The sequence below is a fragment of the Lithobates pipiens genome, unplaced genomic scaffold (assembly GCF_037356315.1).
Source record: "Lithobates pipiens isolate NorthernLeopardFrog02 unplaced genomic scaffold, aLitPip1_a1.2 Scaffold_28, whole genome shotgun sequence".
Taxonomy (NCBI): Eukaryota; Metazoa; Chordata; class Amphibia; order Anura; family Ranidae; genus Lithobates; species Lithobates pipiens.
The window spans coordinates 31,569,144-31,586,325 of NW_027507789.1; the positions used below are offsets into that span (position 1 = coordinate 31,569,144).

At 41.4% G+C, this 17,182-nt stretch overlaps 1 protein-coding gene across 1 annotated transcript in view; it reads right to left on the minus strand.

Moving 5' to 3' along the window:
- LOC143935280 (protein-glutamine gamma-glutamyltransferase 5-like) overlaps positions 1 to 17,182 on the minus strand; it is a 71,131-nt gene that overhangs the window by 15,649 nt on the left and 38,300 nt on the right. The window contains exons 8-11 of the mRNA XM_077459027.1: positions 16,949 to 17,052; positions 14,470 to 14,709; positions 10,991 to 11,281; positions 5,062 to 5,222 (exon numbers count right to left, since the gene is read on the minus strand). Of these exons, the coding sequence (XP_077315153.1) occupies positions 5,062 to 5,222; positions 10,991 to 11,281; positions 14,470 to 14,709; positions 16,949 to 17,052 (796 nt within the window). The remainder of the gene's footprint in view (positions 1 to 5,061; positions 5,223 to 10,990; positions 11,282 to 14,469; positions 14,710 to 16,948; positions 17,053 to 17,182) is intronic.

The window sequence follows — 17,182 nt, forward strand, 5'->3', positions numbered from 1 at the left end:
GTATAACTTTTCTGACAGCCGCTTCTCCTCCTCTCCCTCCTGCGGCTGCTTTACTAAAAGTTATACAGGGATATCGGTGCTTGTAACAGTCCCCATCGCCGCACCAATCATTCCCGACTGTCCCATGTGTCCTCCTCAGGTGTCCTCCTCCCCTGCTCTGGGTCCCCACCTCCCTGGGTCGTCCTCCCGCTCTCCGGTGTTTTCCTTCCTCTCTCTGGGTCCTTGGCTCCCTGGATCCTCCTCCCTCTCAGCAGTGTCCTCCTCCCTCTCTCTGGGTCCCCGGCTCCCTGGGTCTTCCTCCCTCTCTCCGGTGTTCTCCTCCCTCTCTCTGAGTCCTTGGCTTCCTGGGTCTTCCTCCCTCTCAGTGGTGTCCTCCTCCCTCTCTCCGGGTCCTTGGCTCCCCGGGTCCTCCTCCCTCTCAGTGGTGTCCTCCTCCTTCTCTCCTGGTCCCCGGCTCCCTGGGTCCTCCTCCCTCTCTCCGGTGTTCTCCTCCCTCTTTCCGGGTCCCCGGGTCCTCCTCCCTCTCAGTGGTCTCCTCCTCCCTCTCTGCTCCCTGGGTGTCTGTGTCCTCCTCCGGTCCTGCCCTGTCTGGAATCTGTCAGGATGGAGAGCGGAGGAAGGAGCCAGTAAATCTGTAATTTACCAACTCCTTCCTTTTCTGAATGAATCACTGACTCCATTCATTACTCAGCATAGAAAACTGTGTTTACGATGTCTCAGTTTATAAATGGAAAGGAGCCTCTGTCTCCTGTCCATTAATTTTCAGTGCAGCTACGGCTGCTGAGAAAGGGACTGGGGGATCTGTGTCCTTAGTAGAGATGAGCTAAACACCCCCTGGTTCGGTTTGCACCAGAACATGTGAACAGACAAAACATTTGTGCGAACATGCGGACACTGTTAAAGTCTATGGGGCACAAGCGTGAAAAATCAAAAGTGTTCATTTAAAAGGATTATATGCAAGTTATTGCCATAACAAGTGTTTGGGGACCCGGGTACCGCCCCAGGGGACATGTATCAATGCAACAAAAAGTTTTTAAAACTGAATTTTTTTCAGGAGCAGTAATTTTAATAATGCTTAAAGTGAAACAATAAAAATGAAATATTCCTTTAAATATAGTGGCTGGGGATCCCCTTAGTCTGCCTGTAAAATAGCACATCTTTCCCATGTTTATAACAGTACCACAGCAAAATTTAATTTCTAAAGGAAAAAACTTCATTTAAAATTTCTCGTGTCTGTAAATGTATTGTCGGATCCTGGCAATATACATAAAAAATAAATTGAAAAAAAATGGCGTGGGTTCCCTTCCAGTCCTTTACCAAGCCCTTCAGGTCTGGCATGGATATTAAGGGGAACTCCACGCCAATTTTTTTTTTAAATGGGGGGTCCCTCACAACATCCATACCAGGCCCTTCAGATCTGGTATGGATTTTAAAGGGGACCCAGTGTCAAATAAAAAAAAGTAGCGTGGAAGTCCCCCCAAAATCCATACCAGATCCTTATCTGAGCATGCAACCTGGCAGGCTGCAGGAAAAGTTAGGGGGATGAGAGCACCCCCCTCTCCTGAACCACACCAGGCCACATGCCCTCAACACGGGGAGGGTGCTTTGGGGTCCCCTCGCATTATGGGGCGTTCTGTGTCTCTCAAATTTCCCGCGACTGCCCCATAATATTTACTGTTCAGCAAATGGGCGAACTTACATTAAATTCGAACATCGAGCTTATCCCTAGTCCTTAGTCCCTTTCTGTGTCTCAAAGGGGAGATGTCAGGGGTCTAAACTCCTGATATCGTACCAAAGCCCCACCCCCAACAGGGCTGATAAAAAAGAAAGAAGAATTGTAATAAATAAATATTTAAAAGTGAAAATTGCAAAAATAATAAGATAAAATGAAAAAAAACAAAAAAACACTGACACCGCCAACCTCCGTCCAACCCCCCCCCCCCCCCCAAAAAAAAAAAATGAAAGCATTGTAAAAAAAAAAATTATGACAAACAAAATATTAATTGTAAAAAATAAAATTGTAAAAAATAAAAAAAATAAAAATAAAACGACTGTCATAGTCCAAGCTTCATCAGTGGCACCTATCAGTGCCCATCAGTGCTGCATAGTAGTGCCGCTCTCACAAGACATTAAAAAACGATTGCTATCGGAAAGTACTTAAAAAAAAGTATCGGTACTTGTACTCAGTCTTAAAAAAGTGGTGCAACCCTAATGTACACCCTAACAATTAACTTATTTAATGTGTTCCCTTTTGGTCTTTTAAATATACTATTAAAATAATTTTATTATATCTGGACAATAGGCAATAAGAAAATAAAACCCGCTGACCAAATTCAGAGCTGCCCTGTGTCCTGTGTACACTCCCTGTGTTATCTCAAGTAGTCTCTGTGCCCCCTATTTGTTATCAGGACTACAAAATGATGTGAACAGTATGATTGGGGTGGGTTTGAGGAGTTTGGACAAACAAACCGGAGCAGGTTGTCATCCCTTTCACACCAGGGCGTTTTGCAGGCGCTATAACGTTAGAAATAGCGCCTGCAATCCACGCTAAAGAAGCTGCACCATTGTGTGTAGTGTGAAAGCCCGAGGGCTTTCACACTACAGCGTTACGCTGGCAGGACGTCAGGAAAAAGTCCTGCCAGCAGCTTCTTTGGAGCGGTGAAGGAGCGGTGTGTTTACCGCTCCTCCACCGCTGCTCCCCATTGAAATCAATAGGGCAGCGCTGTAATACCGCCGGCAAAACGACGCTATTGCGTTTTTAACCCTTTCTCGGCTGCTAGCGGGGGTAAAAGCACCCCGCTAGCGGCCGAAATGCGTTGCAAATCCACCGCAAATACGTCGGTAAAACGCTGCTAAAAATAGCGGTGTTCTACCGCCCACGCTATAGGCGGTGTGGTGTGAAAGGGGTCTAAGTCTGAAAAAAATGCTGTGTGCTGTCAGCCCACAATAGGAAATTAAAAGCTGAGTCCATTTTTGAAAGCTCAACAGGTAGTTTGGTGGGTATCTAACCACTTGCCTACCGGGCACTTTCACCCCCTTCCTGCCCAGGCCAATTTTTAGCTTTCAGAGCTGTTGCACTTTGAATGACAATTGCACGGTCATGCAACGCTGTACCCAAACAAAATGTTTTGCATTTTTTTGAGACAGATAGAGCTTTAATTTGGTGGTATTTAATCACCACTGGTTTGTTTGCTAAACAAACAAAAAAAAATGTTTTTTGTAGTTTCTGCTAAGAAAATTAGTAAATAGGCTGCACTGATGAGGAGGCACTAATATGCAGTAGTGATGGTCACTGATAGTTGGCACTGATGACAATTAACAGACATTGATGGGCACTGACAGGCAGCACTGGTGGGCACTGATTGTCAGCACTGGTGGACACTGATGGGGCTGCACTGATCATCAGGACACTTTTAATAACTATAGCACCCTTGTCCTAAACAGGGGCTACTATGTCAATTTCGTTTTTGGCTAGGCTTTAGTTAGCTCAGGCTGGTTGTATAGTTTTTCCCCTAAGCTTAAGTTGGTTTGTGATTTCTCACTGTCGCCAGTAAATGTCACTGGTATCGCTGGTCATAGTATGAGATTTCACAAAAAAAACTAGGTTTTGAATATTTATATTTTCTTTAGCCAATCCAGTAGGAGGTTTATGCCACTGGTGCATGCTGGCAGAGATTATAAATATTTGTGACAGGCCATGTGCACTCTCTCTTTTCACTAGCCTGTTTTGGGGCCTAACGTGTGCTGAAATGGTCCTGAAGCCTGGTCTGGAGGAAGTTGTGCCAAAGAAAAGAGCCAGGGGAGGCCCCTTGCTGGAGTGAGCCAGGAAAAGGGCTGGTCTCTCAGAAGATCCTGGTGGCTCACTTAGACGACACACTGAAATTAGGGAATGTGCTGACAGTGTTGCCGGGTTGGCTTTAAGATTCTGTCACTGTGAAGCTGAATATTGATCTGGAAAGTATGTAAGTGATCTGCGACAGTGTCTGGGACCCCTAACCCTCACCTCGTTAATCATTCTGCAATAAAACTTTAAGCTCTGGTTCACACCAGTGCGGCTTTGAAATCCCGCTACTTCACGCTACTTCAGCGTGATTTCAAAGCCACAGATCGGTGCGACTTGCATTGGTGATTTCATTGCAGCTTGTGACTTCATTTAACAGAAGTCATTGCAAGTCGCAAATGGAATCACAAAAAAGTAGTGCAGGAACATTAAGTCACTGCGACTTAAGTTCGCAACAATATGAACGTTTCCATTACCGAAAATAGGCTGCGACTTTCCATATGATTTTGAATTGCCAAATTGCATGACAATTTGGATTGGTGTGAACAAGGGCTTAATAGACAAAAGTGCCTGAAGCCAAATATCCTTTCTTGGTCCAGGGAAAGCTAGAAGCTAGATCCCTGTGGAAGCTGGAAATCAAGATAGTAGGCATCGCTATTCCAGTGATCTCCACTAGCTTCTGGATCCTATGCTGAGTGGCTGCCCTGTTGCTTCCAAAACCTTATGCCGCGTACACACGACAGGACTTAAGTCCGGCAGACTTTCGACAGAGTTCTGACAGAGTTCTGACGGACTTTCCGAATGAACGGACTTGGCCACACACAATCACACCAAAGTCCGACGGATTCGAACGTGATGACGTACGACTGGACTAGAATAAGGAAGTTCATAGCCAGTAGCCAATAGCTGCCCTCGCATTGGTTTTAGTCCGTCAGACTAGCACACACACGAGAGGATTTCTGGGTCCGGCAGAGTTCTGTCGGAAAAATTTGAAACATGTTCCATTTCTAAAGTCTGTCAGACTTTTGCAAATCAAAAGTCCGCTGCAGCCCACACACGTTCGAATAGTCTGCCGGAATCATTCCGTCAGACTTTTGATGTTGAAAAGTCTGGTCGTGTGTACGGGGCTTTACACTTTTTCATTTTTTGAAAGTATACTGTAGAAAGGAAAGCTGGTCATTGAAAATGTTTATGTTTCATAATTGCACACTAATTTTTCAAATATATATCTTCAGTAAAAAAAAAATGCATAGATAAATTAATTTAGTGTGCAAACATACCTTGATATCGATACTAGGAACTTCAAATATTATGTTCTTTGAGGCCAATTTCAGTTTCTTGCTCTTCAGATCTGTAGCTAAAACAGTGACCCTGATGTTATTTCCAGACCTTATGTATCTTTCATAATGAAAAGGATGAAGCTGGAAACTTCTTTCTATGTCTAAAAGAAAAATGAAATTAAATATTATCAAATGTTTATGCTATTCTTACATAATTACATAGTAGGTGAGGTTGAAAAAAGACACAAGCCCATCAAGTCCAACCCATATGTGTGATTATATGTCAGTATTACATTGTATATCCCTGTATGTTGTGGCCGTTCAGGTGCTTATCTAATTGTTTTTTGAAACTATCAATGCCCCTCACTGAGACCACCACCTGTGGAAGGGAATTCCACATCCTTGCCGCTCTTACAGTAAAGAACCCTCTGCGTCGTTTAAGGATAAACCTCTTTTCTTCTAATTTTAATGAGTTGCCACGAGTCTTGTTAAATTCCCTTTTGCGAAAAAATTTATCCCTATTGTGGGGTCACCAGTACGGTATTTGTAAATTGAAATCATATCCCCTCTCAAGCGTCTCTTCTCCAGAGAGAATAAGTTCAGACCTCGCAACCTTTCCTCTTAACTAATATCCTCCAGACCCTTTATTAGCTTTGTTGCCATTCTTTGTACTCGCTCCATTTCCAGTACATCCTTCCTGAGGACTGGTGCCCAGGACTGGACAGCATATTCCAGTTGCGGCCGGACCAGAGTCTTGTAGAGTGGGAGAATTATCTTTATATCTCTGGAGTTGATCCCCTTTTTAATGCATGCCAATATTCTGTTTGTTAGCAGCAGCTTGGCATTGCTGAGCCTATAATCTACTAGGACCCTCAGGTCCTTTTCCATCCTAGATTCCCCCAGAGGTTCTACCCCCAGTGTATAGATTGCATTCCTATTTTTGCCACCCAAATGCATAATTTTACATTTTTCTACATGTTCTGTAGCCTGAAAGGGTTTATAATGCCACATGACCTATTTAACCACTTAAGGACCAAGACTTTTTTTGCGATTTGTTGTTTACAAGTTAAAAACATTATGCTTTTTTTCCCCTAACACCTTAGAGAATAAAATGGCGGTCATTGCAATACTTTCTGTCACACTGTAGTTTCATAGCAGTTTTGCAAGCGCACTTTTTTTGGAAAAAATACACTTTTTTGAATTAAAAATTAAGACAACAGTAGAAATATCCCAATTTGTTTTTATATTGTGATAGATCATTTTATGCCAAGTAAATTGATACCCAACATGTTTCACTTCAAAATTGCGCCCGCTTGTGGAATGGCAACAAACTTTTACCCATCTCCATAGGCTATTTTAAACATTTCTACAGGTTGTATCTTTTGAGTTACAGAGGAGGTCTAGGGCTAGAATTATTTCTCTCGCTCTACAAATCGCGGCGATACCTCACATGGGTAGTGTGAACACGGTTTTCATTTGTGGGCGCTACTCACATGCGTTCGCTTCTGCACGCAAGCTCGGCAGGACGGGGCGCGTTTAAAAAATTTTTTTTCCTATTTATTTTACCTTTTATTTTTTATTTATGCACTGTTCTTTTAAAAAAAATTGTGTCACTTTTATTCCTATTACAAGGAATGTAAACATCCCTTGTAATAGAAAAAAAGCATGACAGGACTTCTTAAATATGATATCTGGGGTCAAAAAGACCTCAGATCTCATATTTACACTAAAATGCGGACGTGATGTTTTGACGTAGATTTCACCCTGCAATGGTATGGAGACAGGTTTCCAGGTATGGAGACAGGCTTCCCCTCACTTGTCTCCATACCCAGCAAGGGATAACATTCGATCGCCTCCGCCGCTGCTGACTGCTCCAGTAGCAGCGGAGAGCACCAGAGCAGAGCGGAAGGGGGAGGGGCCTCTCTGACCACCGATAAAAGTGATCTTGCGGAAAATCCACCGCAGAGACTGCTCTTATTGGAAAGCGGACCGCCGGCCAAAGAAGAGGATACCGGGGTGCTGCCATAAAACGATATTCCACCTCAAACTTAGGACATATATCAGCATTTGGCGGTCCGTAATTGGTTAATATAACATTAGCTCATGTTTCCAAAAAAACACAGAAATGTGTGACCCATTCAGTTAATAGACAACTCCTTGTTGTGTAATTGGTTGACAAAAATTGTGTTCAGGTCTGTCTTCTGGGATGTACAGTAATCATTGCCCTCCTGGGCACTGTCATCATCTTGCCTCATTCTCAGTAGAGAAAGTCAAGCCAGGCTGTCAATCACAGGTCATACCTAAGCATACCTCCCATCTTTCTGAGATGGGAACCAGGGACACCTTTTAGCAAAATATGTAATCAAAGGACACCCCCTCCCCCGTCACGCCCCCTTTAAGAAGAATTACACAAAAAAATTATTAGTTAAACCCACAAGTGCTTTTTTTTTCACCACGACCATTCCTTTATAATAGAATTAGAAATTTACAAATTCAGTAATTTAGAAATTGGATGAAAGGTTTAGCACTGGGACACAACTTTTGAAAGATAAAAAGTGCATTTTATATACAACTATATACAGTATATCGGATTAAAATGAGGGACAAATGATGAGGAAATTAGGACTTTTAAATCAGGCCCTTGAAATCAGGAACAGTTGGGAGCTACTGTATGCCTAAGACTATTCCTATGGCAGACACCTATCACCAGGGCCGTCTTTAATATTGATTGGACCCTGGGCAAAACTTTTCTTGAGGCCCCCCCCCCCCATGCAGTTTTGCTCTCCACCTGCTCTGAGACATACAATAAATAGCAGCTAGACTCAAAATCAGTTTAATGAATCAGATTGGGCGGCTATTGCGATTGGTTGCCAGATGGTACAGTGTATCATTACTGCTCACTGACTGGTTGCTAGAGGTTACAGCACACATTACGGCTCACTGATTAGTTGCTAGAGGTTAGAGCACATGATTTCTGTTTGTTGATTGGTTGCTAGAGATTACTGTGGATATGACATCAGGGGGGCATGATATACATATCAATGCTGCCGCCGTCACTATGTACATATGAATGCTGGCAATTTACATGTAAACACAGGGTCTGCCGGTGAGTCATCTGTACACAGCAATAGGGCAGAGCTCGGCAGCATTAATAGCAGCACTTCACACTGAGGTATTCGGACACAGCACAGGACTAAAACCTCAAGAGGCAAGGGAATTTAAACCAGGATAGTTGGCAAGTATGAGGCAGCTGCTTTGGGCCCTACAACAATGACCGAGCCCGGGGCAGCTGCCCCTTTTGCCCTGCCTTAAAAACGGCCCTGCCTATCACTGCTTTCTGAAGTAGCCATACATCAGTAGTCAAGGGAAATAATTGGCGGTAAACATTAGAGCTGTTGAATTTGAACATGCAGTATAGATTAAACTTGCATATCTGTAACAACACTTTAGTCAGGAAATTAAGTCCTTCAGGGTTGCTCCTTTTGCAGGTATAAACAATGTAAAACATTGCAATATATTGTCTAAAATGCAGTAATCTCCCCCTCCTCTGCACATGCTCAGCTGATCTCTATTTTTTAGTACTGCCGAAAATCAGAGCGACTAGAGACCAATCAGTATCAGGTTAATAGTGTTAATATTTATGGATTAGTGGGAAGATGCGATGTCAATAGTCTCACTATGTTTAAATTCTTGGGGAAGGGTAAGGATCACTTTAAACCTGACACATGTAATCTATACAGCTTATGTTGTTAGGTACAATCAGCACATTAGATTTAATCAGTGGTATAAGCAGTGTCTATAATAAGGTCAGGTATTTTTTGATTTTATTGTATTTGTTATCTGGTATCACAGTGTATTATACTGTTTGAAGATTCTTTATTTGATTCAAGTGCTCCCCCTGCTGTTCATTAAAACAGTTTCAATTCTTTTATTTTCTTAGCACCGGCAAGTTCAAAATACAAAGCAAGCATGCAAACCACAAACCTGGCTAACAACAGGGGAAGGAGAATGTTTGATCCTAATAATGCACATTATTCTTAACACTGGTATATAATCCAACTTTTGATATTATACTTTAGACCAGCAGTGTCCAATTTGGGATTTTATGTGTTGAGGGACATTGGATTAGGCAATTCAATCTGGACTATAATTCTTTTTAAGACATGAACATTTAGTGATCAGATGAATTGCAAATAAATGCAAAGAAAATGAACTTAATCCCCAAAAAAACATTTCCACTGCATTTCAGCCATGCCACAAAAGCACCAGCTGACATCATGTCACAAGTGTCAGTGTTGACAAGGAAAATGCTGAAAATCACTCTGTAATGCTGACTGAGTTAGAATAGCAGACTGGAAGCTTTAAAAAGAGGGTGGTGCTTGAAATCATTGTTCTTCCTCTGTTAACCATGCAAAGAAACATGTGCAGCCACCATTGCTTTGTACAAAAAGGGATTCACAGGCAAGGATATTGCTGCTAATAAGAATGCGCCTAAATCAACCATTTATCTGATCATCAAGAACTTCAAGGAGAGAGGTTCAATTGTTGCAAAGACGATTTCAGGGCATCCAAGAAAGTCCAGCAAGTGCCAGGACTGTCTCCTACAGTTGATTTAGCTATGGGATCGGGGCACCAACAGTGCACAGCTTGTTCAGGAATGGCAGCAGGCAGGAGTACATTTGCACATACAGTGAGGCAAAGACTTTTGGAGGAAGATCTGGTGTCAAGAAGGGCAGCAAATAAGCCACTTATCTCCAGGAAAAACTTCAGGGACAAATTGATATTCTGCAAAAGGTACAGGGATTGGACTGCTGAGTGCTTCTCAGCCAAGGGAGTGGACTCACTCAAAATTTTACCCAAGAACACAGCCATGAATAAAGACTAGTACAAAAACATCTTCAGAGAGCATTTTTTCCCAATCATCCAAGAACAGTTTGGTGATGAACAAAGCATTTTCCAGCATGATGGAGCACCTTGACATAAGGCAAAAGTGATAACTAAGGGGCTTGGAGAACAAAGCATCGACATTTTGGCTCCATGGGCAGGAAAAAAAAAACTCACTCATTTTGATAAACTCCAAGAACAGTTTGGCAATGAACAATGCCAGCATGCCAGGGCAATTTGCAGATGTCTTGAAAAAGAAGGGCCAACACTGCAAATACTGACTCTTTGCATACACTTAATGTAATTGTTAATAAAAGCCTTTGACACAACATGAAATGCTTGTAATTATACTTCAGTATATCATAGTAAAATCTGACAAAAAGATCTAAAAACACTGAAGCAACAGACTATGTGATAATTTATATTTGTGTCATTCTCAAAACTTTTGGCCAGGGCTGTAGGTTTAAATTGTTGACCTCCCCTTCTTTGAAAGCTAATTACCTTGCTGTAATGCTTATACTTTGCCTTCAATACTTTCTGACCTGGAACAGAAAGGAATTCTGAGCTTTCTCCAACCTTTCATTTTTTTTCAAATGTATCGCTGCAAGTTAGAAATACTTAAACCAGATGTAGCCAAACAACTAGCATTTTCAAAGACAGGCTATGTACAGCCATGTGGATGAGCTCTTAATGCAGGATGAGATAAGGACACTAGTTTAACAGTGAGAGAGCACAACAGAAGCTCTTTCCTTACAGAAGGCCCTCTATAACTGAAGCTCTCTACAGATCTAAGTTTACTCCTAAACTCATTCAAGCTGTTGTATGTGTGTGGGTATAATCTGTGCTTCAGCTATTGATCTCTGTAAACAAGCTAATTTGTTTACGGTAATCAGTTAAAATTAACCTGCTAAACACATGAAACTAAACTTAACTTATGATAAATACAGAATATTCATATACAATATTTCATATTGATAATGAATGTCAATAGAACAACAAATATACAGATTGCACTTGCCACGCAGGTATGAATAAATTATCTTACCTCTGTTAGCATTGACTACCAGTTCAAATTTTTCATCCCAGAACTGATCCAGGGGCTTTCCATTGTACATCATCTCTTGTGCGCTGACGCTTATCGAGAATGTCTTGGCCTCATAGCTTCTGTTATGAATACGGTAGATAAGTAAGACAGTCTGTCCAATCAGGGGGGACTCAACTAGCTTCAGGGACGCGTCAAAGTCTAATGCTACAATAGGATCTCTCTCCCTGAATGGCTTTTTAGACTTGATTTTAGCTACAGCCTTTTCAAATATGGCCCTCTCCTGGGGTGAGCCTAAAAAACAAAATTATAGGACAGTTTAATTTAAAAGCCAGAAATAAGTAAGTATTCCATATATTTAATCTAATCAATTATTGCATAATACATTACATTGCCCACTTAGCATGCATTGGATAGCTTTATGGCTAAAACTACCCATCATGATGAGATTTGACCACCTAATCCAGCTGTAGAGGACCCAGCCTAAGACAAAACATTGGATAGAGTTGAAAGGATTGGAAAATCTGCTATTTCTGGTCTATTTGACAGGTGTCAGAAAAAAAAGTGAAAGGGAATCCCCCTGCTGGGATCACAAGCATCAATAGAATGTCTTTTTTTTTAGTGAAGCGAGAAGGATTTGAAATCACTATTAGGCTTCTTTCACATGGATGGCAGGCACTAAAAAAGTCATCCTTGGTGGTTTTGGTTTATAGCCAGTTTATAGGTGGACGGAAAACAATACTGCCACCTCCTGAATGCCCAAGGGAGATTTTTACATTAAAAAAACTACCTTAACCATAATCAGGGCTCCTGTTGGAAATCATAGGGTCCTGTACAGCCTACCTGATAAAACGTCCTTTCACCTACCAGTGACACCTGTCTTGGCACTGACTACAGAGACATTTTGAGGGGAACATAATTGGCCATTGATTCTCTCCACCAACTCTACACCACACCATAACTTTTCATCTTCAGTCCATAGGCTAGGAGGAGAGCCACTGCACACATTGCAAAGCCTTGCACATTGTGGTTCTAGGCCAGGTCGCTAAGACTGGTTCCGTTCTACAGCAGGCCTTAATATAGGGACCTGACCACTTGACAGGGTGAATTTACTGGTACAAAAGAAGGACAAAACGTGTTTAAAATGTTTTTGTACAAACAATTAAAATATATTAGCATAGTAGTGATTAAAACATAAGATCAATGCTCATTTGAAATGGTGCAGGCCATACATATATACTGCACCAATATTTCTTTGCTATTGTGTCAAGACGTTGACACATTTCACAAACATAGCTTCCTCAGGACCTCAATATCTTGACCACAAAGAAAAAGGCATGCGCCAATCAGAGTAGGCAAAAGCCAGGGGATGGTGTTGGAGTATATATGTATGGCCTGCACCATTTCAAATGAGCATTGATCTTATGTTTTTATCAGTACTATGCTATCATATTTTAATTGTTTGTAGTAAAAACATTTTAAACTAATTTTGTGCTAGGGTCCTTCTCTGGTATTAGTAAAGTCCGCTAGTTTTGATTTCTCTCTTAAATGTTAATTATGGATGATGTACCAATATAGAGCCCAATCTAATTGTATAAGGGTGCATCAAGTGTCTGATTACTCTCCCTTTGGGACCTCCATAACCGGCCACCATTGCTCCCTCTCCCACTGGGTGCTCCTCCTTCCCATCTCTTAGCACACTTCACCACCCAAAGGATTGACTTGAAGGTTTAAACTTTGTTCCTCAGATCATGTTCCTTATATACTCAGACTCTACTCCATAAGAATCAGACCAGATGTTTTCCCACAACCAGCAACTCCTTTATCATCCATTCCAGTACTTTATCATCCATCTTAATAGTACAAGTGTTAACTCGATCTAACATCCAATAAATACAGTCAATTGATCATCTCCCCTTCCTTCAATGCTGTGGTGCTAATACCTTCCTTAGGTACAGTTGTGTCCCCACAAGGTAAAATATGGGTCCTCCAACCCATACCAAGGTGGGGTAACTCCACCAATAATACAGTTGATCACATACTCACATTTTGGGTCCTTACTAATCACTTTCCACTGACTGACCTCAAGGTCCGACCTTCTCCTGCATTTATCATGTCCCAGAAAGGTAAAGAAATTACACATGCAGTGGGAGGCACACCACATCACACACTGTTAATCCCTCAGTCACAAAACATTAATCCTTCAAGTGCAAAATACAGTCAACATTTAGGCACCTGCCTGCACCATAATAAACGGCAAGAAGAGGTTGGTTTAGGACATTATGCAACAACAACATAGTATGGTCTGTAAGCCTGTTAAGGTAACCAATAAAAAGGTCAGATTTTTATCACATACATATTTATTCTAGGTCTGTCTGATTTTTACAGAATGGAGAATTTTGGAATCCAGGTAATAATAATTCATGAATTATATGATTCTCTTCAACTGCAGAAGCCCATGTGAATATATTAAAGGATCAGATCACTCAAAACAGATATTTTGGATTGGATGCTGGAAAGTTAAACCATCCACCTTATATATATCAAGGACTTCTGTGATTTCTGTATTGAATTCCAGTCTACATACCCACTGGGGCCGTCGTGAGGGGTTCCTACTGCACCACCTGAATCTTTCTTCATACTATGGAGAATCTAACTGGGTGGACCACCTTTTAGAAGCTGCTTAATCTACTAGTTTTTTTATGCAAATGAAGTGGTTGAAACTGCAGTAAAGTTGATTGAGTATATGGCCATCAGAAAAAAATAACCTCCCCAAACCCTAATGTTCACCATACAACACAGCATGGGACCCGGAAGCACGTGGAGATCACTGAACTAGCAGTGTCTACTTCAGCAAATGATAGGTGATAAGGCAGCTTACCATGATCAAAGTTGTATAACACTAGAACCCACCATTATTTGACTTTTTAAGGCTTGTGTGAATTCAAAAGGTGACACTGTTGCCTCCTGATACCTGTTTTTTGGGCTTCTTCTTAAATTGCCAATTAGAATTTTTGCATTGTGGGACAGCTGAGGTACAGCTCCATTTTACTTACACAGAAGTATTTGATAGGTTTTGCTGCCTGTCAAACTTGGCATATAGTGTTAAAGTTGGCACACCACGATGCAAAGCATCATTGCCGCAATAATGTATACCATTGAAACAACACCATGTCTGCTTGTAGGTGGGTAGGAAGGAAGATCAACTGCCTGTTTTTAATGCCCCCTGATGATCCATGTGGGAGGAGCCTTAATCGGCTGATTAAAATAAATGGTATTGTATGTGGTATGAGAAGAGTGTAATCATTGCTTGAAACCTAGTTCTTTTACTGCCCATTTGTTCCAAACAAAGCTCAGCTTAATTGTTGAATATTGGACTGTGTCCAGTATAAACAGCCTATGTTACATACAGTATATATATATATATATATATATATATATATATATATATATATATGCACATACAGAATGGTAACACTTACCCTCTGGGTATTTGTATTGGTCCGTGATGTCTTCTCTGGTATTGCTGCCAATGCTCTTTGTGCTGATGAACTTGCCAATGGAATATGTGTCTGTTTGTCCCTTCTCTGCTCCTCCATCTTGGAGAACCCAATGGACAATGTCTCCATTCACTTCCGCAAACACAAAGGGAATATCATAATCCACATCCATATCTCCTTCTTTAATTGCTTTCACAGGTGCTGGACCACAGCAATATGTGCCTATAACAAGACAGGACAAGGTAATTACAGAGTGACTCCAAGTGAAAATTAACAATGAGCTGCAAACATTATTTATGGATGTCAGCAAGGCATACCTCCCAACCTTCTAAGATAGGAGCGAGTAACACCTATTAGCAAATATATGTAGGCATAGCCCCCCCCCCCCCCCCCCCGCCACGCCTCCATAAAGGAGAATTATACAAAAAAAATGATTGCTTTATTGCAAGTTATTATTGTAAGTGCTTAATTTTAACCACTACTGTTCCCTTATATTGGCTTTTGAAGTTTACAAATGCAGCAATTTAGAAATTAGCACTGGGAAAGACTTTTTGAAAGATAAAAAGTGCATTTTATGTACAACTATATAGATAAGACCAAAATGAGGGACCAATGAGGAGGAATGGGGGACAGAGGGACTTTGTTCCAAATCAGGGACAGTCCTTCGAAATCAGGGACAGTTGGGAGGTATGGCAATGTAAAAGCTAAAAAGTTTATTTAGTGTATCCTAATAATAATGTCAGATCCTCTGGACCTTGACTTTTCTCACTGCAGCCGCAAAAAGGGGATGCATAGTTCAAAAAGGTGAAAATTAAGGGTGTTGTTAAGATTCCTCCTTATTATGTGAGGAGATTCTCAATCAGAGAAGGAGTTCTGTCATTTAACTGGAAAATTCTATGTGGTTGACATAATGCTAAGGTTATTTTGGAATGACCAGCTGGCCAGTGGTCAAGAGAATATAGAGAAGCAGTGAAATTTTGCAGAGATCTGGATGGATTTGTGTGTTCTAGCCTGTGAACTATGAGAGCACATGAGCGTTCAACTGTCAAGTATTTGAGGGAGGTCAAGATGTAGGGATCCTTTTCACACCAAAGACAACTAAGACAACAATTGACTCTCACAAAAAAAGCCTATAAGCCAGTCTTTCTCAACCAGAGTTCCATGCCCAAAGTTCATCCATAGGCTGCTAGGAGTTCCTTGAGCAATGAGCAATTTCTGCCTCTTTTCAATATGTAATCACTGGCACCAATGATCTTTTTAGCAATCTGTAAGGGAGGCATTCTGACCATTAATGTAAGAAGCTTTCTTCCCATTGACCACTAAGATAAGGTACCGTGAGCTGTAGATATTGTAATTATTGGCACAGGTTCCCTGAGACCTAAAAGTTGTTTCAAGGATTAAAAAGATTGAGAAAGACTGCTAAAAGTAATATGTAGGATTTGTCAGTTCAGATTATTATGCAGAGCTACCTGAGTTCATAATTTCTTGCATAGAAGAAGGATCTGTCAAATGCTTGTACCAATCAAGGGGGATGCAAAACCTGCTTAAAGCAGCTGCAGGTCAAATGTACGCAAAGGATCTCAAAGGCATCTTGAATGGATGGCAAACTAATGCTATTGACAAAAGCTCAAAGCCCATTGACACAGGGCATAAGACTAATAAATAAGTGCATAAATACTGTATTAGTCAATTTTTAAACTAAATAATATATTGTGTTATACTCGCCTACTCTGTTCAACAGCATTGCACAGAGTGGCTCCGAACACCCTCTTCTGTTGACCCCGCTGGTGATCTTGGCTCCTCTCCTCTCTGTGTGTCCCCATAGCAAGCCGCTATGGGGTCACCACTACCACGGGTCTTGGACAAGGGGTGCAAGAGAATCCCCCTCTACAACTCAATCTCCACCAGGTACGTGACAGTGATTTTAAATGGCACAACTAAACAGTGAATCAAAAATGAAACCCCATGCTTGAAACCCCATGATTGCAATTTCTGCTCACCCAAATGATTTTGGTTGGAGGAAACCTTTAAAGACTAATTCCAGGCATTGGTATGTTAGCTTGGATCAATGTATATACCATACCTGACCAATGCCACTGGATGCTGGAGATCATAGAACTAAAGTCAACACACCACCTCTCCACCTTGTCTCATCAGAGAACTCTTTGCATTCATTCAAAAGATGCAAAGCATTCCCTAAATGGCACCCATGCTGAGTAGCTGAGCTCTTGTGTTCACAATGCAGGAAAACAGCTGCTTGGCATGGGACCCTGAGGCAAATTTAGATCACTGGAGTAGTAGTGTCTAATTCAGTGATTTCCAGCTGATAGGGGCATTGATCAGGTATAGTATATACGCAGTGACATTGGTCCAAGCTGCACCAATGTAATTATGGAATGCCTGGAAATATTCTTTAAGTGTAGTTGTTAGAGCACAACACATATATGACATAGGCACATACCTCCACTGATCTCCTGAGGGGTGGCATCAAGAACCTGCCAGCCATCATATCCTGAGCGAAGATCCTTCCTAGCCATCCAGCATTCATTCCATACATGAAAATTCCTACAAAATTAAAAGATCAGTCTTCCAAACAGAATAATTGGGTGCTAGGTATGTGTTAGTAGAGAGTTGGTGAAGATAGATATTTGTAGTAAAAATACTTTTGAAGGCAGCTCTCTGTCAAACGAGGTAG